Here is a 10,884-nt window from a genome sequence, read left to right on the forward strand (position 1 = left end):
CACAGAAACACACACACACAGTAAAACACACACACTGTATTATGGTCTGTATAAATAGCAATCGGAGTCTTCGGCCCGTTGTCGTGGTGACAGCGTGTTTGCAGGTGATTGATTGGTGGACATTGGTGGAAGTTGGTCGTCATGGCGATATAAGGAGACTATAGGCTGGGACACAGGAATGTAACGAGAGAGAGAGAGAGAGTTTCCTCTTACATAACTGCCTGCATTGTGTCATCTCAGCTACACACTTGGTGGACCTGGATGACTTTGTTGAGATGACTAAAAAGTATGCACAAGGTATTGTTCCCTCTACAAACAAAAATGCCAGCCAGGCCGAATCCAAGCCTGAAAGCCCTACACGTCATGTCAGCACGGGGGAGGTAAAAGACCCAAATGGCAAAAATAAAAAAATGTCTTTCATCATAATCTTGTAGATGTCGCTCTGTTTTAAGCTTAACTATTCAGACTAGTGTGTATTCATGTTAAAGCACAAGGCTGAGCTGGTCCCATCAGGATACAAGAAGGCCCACAGAAGTTCTTGGAGTTTTGGCCGGAGTGGGATGATGCTGGATTCTAATCAGACTGGGGCCATGAAAAGAGCCATGGACATGAAATCCCGCTTAATGGTACTTAAGAATGTCTAGCATTACAATTCATCCTGCTTTTGTATATCCTTCATTAAATATCTGTCTAATAGTCGTGGATGTTTTTACCTCTCATTCCTGGTTTCCATGGTTCCTCCAGTCTCTTTATCTGTCTGTCTCTCGTCGCCTCAGATGCTGCAGTACCCACTGCACTCCATTGTTGAGATGAAAGAGCACCTGGTCGACTGGGCATCGCGGGCCGGTGTGCAGTGGCTGAGCACAGTCATCCCCACACAACACGTCAACGCACTTATTTTCTTCTTCATCGTCAGTAACCTGACCGTTGACTTGTTTGCGTTTGTCATCCCTTTGCTTGTCTTCTACCTCTCCTTCATCTCCATGATCATCTGCACACTGCGTGTTTTCCAGAGCAGCAAGGTCAGTGTAGTTGGTGATTTATCGTGATTTACTATGTTGCTACATGTTTCTCTGTTCTGTCAAGATGTTAATGTGTGTGCATTTAGTTTAAAGTTTTCACTGTAGTGAGGTAGACGAACATGTGGGAAGATTTTTATTTGTCTGAATTATTTTCGTAAACTGTGCCACTGGGAAACTCATACGGTCTAGTCATGTAGCCATTTTCCTTACTGTCATGAGGCTCCAACCAGTGGACGCTGATCTTCTGACTTAAAAGTTAACTTACTGATGTCTTAAAATTGGCAGTAATGGTGGTAATGATGTATGGATGTTCCACTGCTCATCATACTGAATTTGAAGATTTAAAATCCATCCTATTTTTAACTCTCAGCAATGTCTTTTCATCCTTTGACCTCACATCTTCTTTTCCCTTTTTTTCTTAGACTTGGGAGAACTTCAGAGCCTTCACATCTCTGCTGACACGTTTCGAGCCTGGCCTGGATGTAGAGCAGGCAGAGACCAACTTTGGCTGGAACAACCTAGAACCGTACCTTTATTTTATCCTGTCCGTTTTCTTCATCATTTTCTCCTTCCCTGTAGCTGACAAGGGCTGGATCCCCTGTTCCGAGCTCTCCACTGTGGCCATCTTCTTCACTGCTGTCAGCTACAAGAGCCTCAGCCCCACCGCTGCGACGTATGCACGCCGGGCAATGGTCATAGAGGTCAGGGGATGCACATATACATGGTCAGAATCACAGTTTTGGATGTTGTAGCCTCTTAACTACAAATCACATAGTATAGTTGACATTATTACACTAATCTTATAAAACACAGAGCAAGTTTGTAGATTTCATTGGTGAAACTGCAGAGACATTGCAGAGACTTGACATTTGTAATGCATATTCACTGGTGTGTTTAAGAAAACTCCAACATCTCAAATTTGGCTGTTGAAGTTGTCTTAACCACATAAAGCGATCCTTGCTTGAAACTGTATGACCATGACGAGAACAGTGAGTGACAAAGAGGACAGTAAGCATCTACAAGTAGATTTTCATAGTGTACTGAAATTAAATGACATCAGCTGTGGAAGATAGCATATCAGTATAAAAGTGAATTTGAAATAGAACAGTTCTCTCAAAGTTGATGTATGTATTTCTTTTTTAATCCAGGTAGCATCATCTCTGTGTTGCCTGACCCAGTTCCTGCCAGAGAGCTCGACACTGCTTCGTTGCCTGGGACACACCTTCGCCACAGTTCCATTAGGGGAGTCAGTGGTGCTGAAGCTCAGTCTTCCCTGCCTGCTGTATGTTTACCTGTTCTATCTGTTCTTCAGGTGAGCAGGAGCATTTGGGACACTGGATGTGTTTTATGAACACCAGTTCAGACAATGCATCGTGTCAGCAGGATTTAAAGGTTATATATATATGAAAAATATTAATACTTGGTGAGTTCAGATATAGTGGAGTCATGGTATCCTGAGAAGAGAATGGCGTCACACTACCTTTGCCTATTTTGCTATCCAATCCTCTTTCTGATTTGCTCAAAAAGACAATCTGGCCACATGTACATATTAATGCCTGTGAGTCCCTCCATGTACAACTGAGGAGTCTAGTGGCAAGTGAATTTCATATACAGTATACTTTTTTGTGAATTGATACATGTATGTCCTCAAAATAATTTATTTTCTTTCTTCTTCTTTATGTCTATTTTCACCTCCAGCATGGCCAGGATGCGTGGTTTCCGGGGGGTTTACTGCTTCCTGGTTCCATACCTTGTGTGCTTCATGTGGTGTGAGTTTTCGGTGGTGCTCCTCCAGAATTCCTCCGCTGTGGGTCTAATCCGCACCTGCGTGGCCTACTTTCTCTTCCTGTTTGCCCTGCCTGTTCTGGCTTTTGGCCTGGCCGCCATGCTCCTCATCCAGCTCTTCAAGTGGTTCCTCGAGCTGGAACTGACAAAGATGATTGTGACCCTGGTAGTCTGTGCAATCCCTGTCACCCTGCGGCTGTGGACACGTTTCAGCATGTCCATTCTGGATGTTTTCGGATCACTCACTCACCGTGGCCCAGTCAAACTCATTTTACTCTGCATCTCCATGGTGATCCTGTTCTTCTCTATCTACGTGTACTATGCAGAGGGACAGAAGGTGTACAATTCCACCCTGACTTGGAACCAGTACAGCCAGGCGTGTGGGCCACCTGCCTGGGAAACTAAAGGCATGGCGCAGACACAGATCTTCTGTAGCCACCTAAATGGACATAGAGTCACCTGGACTGGGCGTTTCAAGCATGTCCGTGTGGCCGACACAGAGAACGGAGCACGGTCGGTGATTAACATGCTGCCAGTGTTTATGGGAGACTGGCTGCGTTGCTTGTATGGAGAGACGTACCCCAAATGTGAGCCGAAAAATGCAACCGTTGCAAACCTAACAGCTGCCAATTTGGCAGCCGGTTCTGCGTCGAGTACCACTGCACTGCCCGTACTGTTCCCAATGCAGGAAGAGGAAGAGTTATGTCAGATCAAGGCTTTGGCCAAAAACACCTGCCACATCAAGCGCTTTGATAGCTACAGCTTTGAGGTTACAATAGGGATGATCCAGGATGGAAGGGTGGAGGACCCAGCCAGGGATATACTCCTAATAGCCAGCCATGAGTTCAGCCAAGTTCTGCTCAACCTAAATCTGGGTAACATGGTGGAGTTCAGCACCAAGCTAGAGGGCCGTCTAGGATCCAGAGCTCCGTCATTCGAGCTGAAGGCTATCCACTGTCTGGACTGTGATTCTTCACTACTGACTGGAGGTCGGCAGGTGAAGTATGAGAGAGACTGGAGACGCACCACAATGAGAGCCCTGAAGTTTGCTTTTGATTTTTTCTTTTCTCCTTTCCTGTCAGCAAGAATCACAGCCTGAGAAAAACAACAGTGAAACTGAAGTAATAATGATATAATATAACTCTTATATAAATATAAGAGATAATAACAATCTCTTCAGGAAGCCATGCTATAATTTTCTCATAGTATGATCATGTTACTAACATAACTACCATTTGATCTAACATTGATCTACAGCTAATGTTTATGTGTTGAAATTTCAACAAGGTGATAGCATTTAGAAAATGATTGAATACTTTAAGTACTTCCTGTTAGTGCATGAGTTTCCAAAGATTTTACTGTTTTTCAGTTCAAGTACCTCTAAACCAATTCAAGAAGGGTCAGATGCCCACTTTGGCTTGAGACACAGACACAGTCACTTTTCAAATATTCTTCTTGTATCCAGGGACATGCTTTCAAAAACAGCCTGTAATTTGATGGTGCCAGATTATATGCAGTGAGGCTAATGTTGGGTGCTGACCACTTCTGAATGCCTAGAGATACTGCACATTTGTTAAAAATAAAATATTATCAGATGACATTTATCTTTAATAGAGCAAAGTTGCTGCTGCTTTTGTATGAAGGAGTTTCTTATGTGTATGGGAAATATGTTTGCATGTACAGTATGTGTGTACCTTTGTGTGTGTGTGTATGCATTGGTGCTTTTTTTAATTTACCTATTTATTTATAGGTGTTTGTTACTTAAAAAAACTCTGGTCTTAATCTTATTTTTAATTAATGATCAGACGTACCTGTGCCATGAGCTACAATGCACATAAAATAAAAATCCAACATAAATTAATCCAGCTTTTTGCCTTTTCACTGAAGCTGTTTATTGCAAACCTTGTCAAAAATTATGAAGCTGTAGTCCCAGTTTCATTGTTTGTATTACACCTTCAAACCACACAACAAAAAGGCCAAAGACGTCACAGCTGATAGGTCTTACTATTTACAGTGTTTGCTGCAAACCATGCAGCAATTTAACTAACTGGGAGGGACGACTTCTAAATGTTATTTTTTATATATATATATATATAAACATCACTAGTCTTCACAGTCACTGGGAAACAAACAGAAACTGAAAACTGAGCGCATTAATTCCTGGAATTTAATTAGTCATATCTCTGACTGTAACAGTGTTCATTCCGTAGAAATAGAGTCAGTAGTGGGAATATTTCAAATGATTTGTTTTGCTTCTCGGCACAGAGTGGAATTATTTTGCTTTGATGTCATGATATTTTAGTCTCATTATTTAACTTTACAGTGTAAACCTGTATCTGCCTAATTTGATGAGTTCGATTTTTTCATATAAACTGAACTATTAAATGTCCAGTGTGTAACGTTTAGGAGGATCTAATGGCAAAAATGAAATACAATATTCATAGGTATGTTTTCATCACCTGAATATAGAATCATTGTGCTTTCTGTCCTTAGAATGCGTCTTTATCTACAGATGCCACAGGTTGCCTTCCATGGAGTTCGCCATGTTGAACCGCCATGTTTCTACAGTAGTCCAGAACAGACAAACAAACCAAACACTGACTGTAGATTGATCCTTTTTGGGCGAGTTTTGCAGACACTGTTTCTCCTAGCCACTTCACAGCCCGTTCTTATTTGCAGGTTGTCAACTACAGACACCAGCAGCGTTCAGTTAGTTGCAATCAGAAACTGCACCACTAGATGCCACTAAACACACACACACTTGTCCTTTAAGTGTTTTTTATGGATTGATAAAATTCTACTTCTACTTCAGTGTAAAATAAAAAATATAAAAAGCAGTAACTTTAAACGGATTATCTGAAAAATGCAGTCATAAAGCTGAAAACTGGGATGTTTTTCTTTGAAATACATGGTTTTCACGGAGCAGCAACAATATGTAGAACTGCATTAGAAGTACTAATTAGATGATCAGCATATAACACTTGCATTGCATGAAAAGCCAAACATGTGAACACTATTACATTGTAACCTCTACTTACTTGGGAATGACAGTCATTGATGTTGAGCCTGTATACTGTGAATGCTTTATTTAGTGGTAAGTTTAGGAGGGAGTGGGAGCGTGCAATGACTATTAAAGTGCTTGTCTTTTAAACAAAACCCCTTTTGGATGATTTTATTCAGATTCATAATCAACCAGAAAATTATGTAACATTAAATATAGACACAGACATAAAAGGATCCACACATTTGTTGTCCGATTTCACATTATTTTATTAATGCACATTCCTTTCATTCACCTCATTTGAGTTATGTTTTTTGTATTGTTAAATTTGTCCTTTTTTAAAGTATGATAGATATACACGCTAGTAGCATTGAGTAATGGCAACATGCTGCTGCTGCTGTGCTCCTGAACACAAAATCTCTCACTGGTTGTATGTAGTGGTGGTTATGATGTGATTACAACTGACCTGCTCTAAACTACAGCTCACAGTTGGAGGACTGAGCCCTGGGACTTATCTAATGCTTCATGTGGCCTGTCACTATGTAAACCATTTCCTTATGGGTTGTCATCATTGTGGATTTTTCTGTGTCTTGAACACGTTCTTAAACCAGTCAATAAAAGACCAAAACATAATAGTAGTCCACAGGCTGCAACATAAATGTCTGTGAGCAGTGATTGTAAAAAAAACAAAAGGAGGTAAAAAGTGAGGAGAGAGCAGACAAGTGAAACATATATAATAACAGTTTTCTTTTTTTCTTGGGATGTAAGGTTTACACAAAGTCAGATCTTGAAAAAGTGCAAAGGGACCTGATACTTTCCACCTCTCTGCACTGACTCCATTACTTCACCTGCTACAGTATACATCCAGACCACTTACAGTAATTCCCATCAGGGCCAAGGTCACTTGAAAACAAAGCACTGCACTGTAAACAATCAAATCTTGACCAAGTCACACAATTCAGTCAGCTCCTTACAGTATCCTGGGCTTTCAGTGTCGCACCCCAGTAGTAGTATGTGGCACTGTGAGGTATATGGTATAATGACATAATGACCTGTGATATGATAAATTCACATGACGTTATTGTTTCAATGAAAGACATTTCAGCAATGTTCATTATGACCTATTGCACTGACAATTACTTCTGACCTTAAAATACACTGGACACAAACATACTCATAGCTTTCTTAGGGGGCCTAGTTTATGAACAATGTGCTTAGATTCCATCTTTTTCTTGATTGTAAGATATTTCTTCAAATTGTGCTCATGCATTATAAAATGAACAGTGCTCATTTTAAATTAGCATAACACTTAACCTAAATTAAACTTTTGTTCATATTAGATTAAATCACCAATCAGCCTCAATTTGAGCATATGTGAGGGGGCTCAGCGTTAACACACTGTGGCTCTCATTTTCGGCAATTTACCACGTAGGTATGCAGACTTTGGAAATGGCCTGAATACAGCAATCAAAACCCAATACAGGCCTAATATACATAGCAAAACAGCAAGTCTTGGTCTGTGCACAACTCACCCCTCCCTCTCTACAGCCAGCAATACCTATCTATGTACTGATGCAAAATAAAAGCGCCCACATCAAGTCTTTAACTGGAATAGTGCGATTCTGAACCCTTTTTATACATTAGATCCCAGGTTCATCTGCAGTGTACTAGACAAAATGCATCTTTTATCTTTTAGCTCTCTGGAACCAAAAATCGATACTGCCTAAAAAAAGAAACACATATTATTTACAGCTAACAGTAAAAATAGTGTATACCTGTAGAAGAAGAGCTTATGTTTTAAGCAGAAATACTGCTGCACTGTGTTTTTCTTAGTGCTGTTATTGCAAAGTGAATAGGGCTAAAAGATTATGGGTCATTTATGCGTGCAATCTCCAAGAGCACTGCTCTAAAGGAGAGGTTCAGCTGCTGTTGTCAACCAATAGAGAGAAAAAAAGGCTTAGGATGTTGTTGTGATGAACTGTACAATAACACCATTCCTAATGTTCAACAATAGTGGAAAAAATGCTTTATATGTACTAACTGGCAAAGTCAATTCGCAATCTAATCATCTCAAGAACCTAATGTTTCATAGCATCATTCCTTCTCTGTTGCTACTCAATGCACATCTTCCATTTTGTGTCAAAAGGTACCAGAGCACATCAGTGAAGAGTGCAACGTGTGTGATCAACAGCACTGAGTCATTGCAGATGGAGAGGTGTCCCTGCACCTCTTTTACTGCCCCTACAGTGGAGCAGTTAAACAAACATCTTCAAAAAGTGGGAGTAGTGGGACCAAAAACATGTCCTGATGGGTGCTGGAGATCAGTTTGTGTCAGTGTCAAACAAAAATGATTATACATCTTCCTTGGGGATCAAATTAATTAACAGTCTTGTCATTTTATCATAAATCCAATCTTTTATCAACACAAACAGATGTTGTAAAACAGCTTGGCTTTGACTTAATTTCCTCACAAAGGCTGTCCACTCCCCATGCCTTCTCTAAGACATCCAAATATATTTGGGACACTGTGTCTGTCCTTATCTCTGTCACTGTGTCTCAGGGTTAACACGATCCTGGAAGATGTACAGGTTGTTGGTGGCGGCGATGGCGATGATGTTCTCATTCGGGTGCCAGGCTGTGTGGAGGATCTTCTTGGTGAAGTCCAGGCTGTCCACGCTGATGTCGTCCTTCCGGCGCTTTCCTCCGGCGGCGCAGACCCTTCGTGGCTTCAGGACAGCCCGGGGTTTGCTGCTCTCTCTTGACGCCTCCAGGGTCACGTCGCGTTTGGTGTTCCGGTCGAACATGCGGAAGAAGTTGTTGTAGGCTCCGGTCATGATCACGCTGGAAAGAGGAAGAGGAGAGAAAGGACTGTGAGTCTCTCTCACGTGATAAACTGGTGAGGGCCTTTATTAATTACATTAAACTAACCTTAACCCTCCACTACCTGTCTAAAGATAAAGGGTCACTTCCATTATAAAGCCACTGTGGTATCAGGTAATCAGTTTTATTTGGTTAGGTTTTAAGATTTAAGATTCATTTGTGGAGCTCACAGCAATAGTAGAAGAAGTATTCAGACCTTCTACAGAAGTAAACGCAGAAATAACTATAAAAATAGTAAAAGTATTATCTGTAAAAGTTCTTATTATGCAGACTGTCTTCTAACTGCTTTATCTACTGTTGCAGATGCAATGTATTTTCTCAGGTCTGATTATATGTTGTTTTAGTAAGGCTGTTAAATGTACTACAGGTAGTTTTTAACTGGATATGAGGCAGTCTCAATTTAATATATGACCTACATAAACAAACAAGATAAGATTGCGTATTTCTTTTTAATTATTCTTAATTCCTGCCACCGGGTCAGATTCAGTCGAATTACCCTTGAAATCAATTAAATTAGGTGGTGGTGGAAACACTACCGCTTTTGTCCACAGGGTCCGCCAGAATCAACACAAAAGGAAAGTTCCTTGTACAAATAAATGCAGTGCTGTAAAAAGTACAATATATCTGAATTAGTGTAATATTAGACTATAAAGTAACATAAAATGGAAGTAACTTTTCAAAAACAATGTCCCTGGTTACGCTGGATAATCCATAAAAATATGATATATTATAATACGAAAGATATTTGCTGCTGACTTTTCATATTTTTCATAGAGGGACATCTCAAAACCTCAACACATTGTGAATGGTAAGATACTGTACCTGTGTTGGTAAGTGAAAAAATCAACCAATCAAACAACCCATAAAATATATAAGAACACCAGTTTTACATGTTCTCACTTACATTTAGTATAGAAACACAAAAACACACAGACGGACACATGCGGGTACCTGTCCGAGCCGTTCCAGGCACACTCAAACTTGTCAAAGATGCAGTCGTTTTCGTAAAGGGAACACAACTTGCTGCGGAGGTAATCATGTACCTGAAAGAACACACACACACACACACACACACACACATAGATATAATTAACACTGAGTCCAGCATACAGCTGTTCCACTCCCAGCTATTGACTCTCTATGTAAACTATAAATAGAAGAGTGAGCAGAAGACACACACACACACACACACAAATCTCAGCACAGACAAAACACATTAAATCGGGCAAGTTGAAACACAAGCCTCCCTGAAGGTAACTCTAATAAGACACAACAGCAAGCCCTCTGCAATATGAGGGCCAAGAGTACATTTTAATCTAAACTCCTTTTCCATATCAGTAAATCCATTAACATCCAAACCCACCAAGGGCATGATAATAGAGACACACATGTGAAAGCGCACACACACACACACGCACACACATATATTCACTGACTAATAACTCTTTTCCCTCGTGCTTTCCTTCGACCTGCCTGTGTCAGCACTGTGTCTGCTCGGTGATGCAAAGGGTTGAAATCTACACCTCCCTCCAGCTGCCGTGCTCTGCATTAAGCCCCCTATTTTCACATTCTGCATAAAGTCAGCAGTCAACAGTCGCCTCGTAATCAATAAATGGTCAAGCTGAGGTCGGCTCATGGTTGTACATCAAACCCGGTGACATTTTGGTTTTCCCCTATGGGTCTTTCTGCTCAGGGTGAAATGTTACAGTGTCAGCTGAAGCTGAATATACTGGGTTTTTTTTCCAGTCCGCATGATCTCTGATTTAGAGTACAGTGCCTCGTCCCTCATGGACTGGTGCATATTTTTCATGTGCCAGGAGGAATAGGAGTGTAAATTTACCTAAATAAGAGCAGTTAAACCCTGAAATCCTTTTTCTGCCCTCAGTTTACTCTATTCAACTCCTGCCATTCCTCTTTCTCATCTTCTCATTTACAGACTCACTCTTCCCTCCCTTCTTCATCACACCATCCTCACACTCCCTCCAAACCACCACCACCACCACCACCACCACCACCCCGCCTCTGCTCCACTTTAAGAGGGAGAGAGAGAGAGAGTGAGTGAGTGTGCGGCAGATATTAAACCACTGAACCCCGACAATTTGCTTGCTCAATTTCCGCGTCAGCCCCTCCTTCCGAGAGGAGTTACTTCTAAACAAAGCCCCCCCTCCCCAAAAAAAACAAACAAAAACATACTAA

General features: G+C 41.0%; 2 protein-coding genes across 2 annotated transcripts in view; one reads left to right on the forward strand and one right to left on the reverse strand.

Annotated features, from left to right (window-relative positions):
- The window catches only part of wfs1a (Wolfram syndrome 1a (wolframin)), an 11,777-nt gene extending 5,814 nt beyond the window's left edge, over nucleotides 1-5,963 (forward strand). Inside the window, exons 7-12 of the mRNA XM_035661076.1 lie at nucleotides 241-380; nucleotides 489-626; nucleotides 777-1,022; nucleotides 1,445-1,723; nucleotides 2,171-2,334; nucleotides 2,721-5,963. Coding sequence (XP_035516969.1) covers nucleotides 241-380; nucleotides 489-626; nucleotides 777-1,022; nucleotides 1,445-1,723; nucleotides 2,171-2,334; nucleotides 2,721-3,906 — 2,153 coding nt within the window. The 3' untranslated portion in view covers nucleotides 3,907-5,963. The remainder of the gene's footprint in view (nucleotides 1-240; nucleotides 381-488; nucleotides 627-776; nucleotides 1,023-1,444; nucleotides 1,724-2,170; nucleotides 2,335-2,720) is intronic.
- A 467-nt stretch (nucleotides 5,964-6,430) lies between these two features.
- ppp2r2ca (protein phosphatase 2, regulatory subunit B, gamma a) overlaps nucleotides 6,431-10,884 on the reverse strand; it is a 10,409-nt gene continuing 5,955 nt past the window's right edge. Inside the window, exons 8-9 of the mRNA XM_035661079.1 lie at nucleotides 9,640-9,731; nucleotides 6,431-8,649 (exon numbers count right to left, since the gene is read on the reverse strand). Coding sequence (XP_035516972.1) covers nucleotides 8,355-8,649; nucleotides 9,640-9,731 — 387 coding nt within the window. The 3' untranslated portion in view covers nucleotides 6,431-8,354. The remainder of the gene's footprint in view (nucleotides 8,650-9,639; nucleotides 9,732-10,884) is intronic.

The sequence above is a fragment of the Morone saxatilis genome, unplaced genomic scaffold (assembly GCF_004916995.1).
Source record: "Morone saxatilis isolate NCDOM2014 unplaced genomic scaffold, NCSU_SB_2.0 Contig17, whole genome shotgun sequence".
In the NCBI taxonomy this organism is placed as follows: domain Eukaryota; kingdom Metazoa; phylum Chordata; class Actinopteri; family Moronidae; genus Morone; species Morone saxatilis.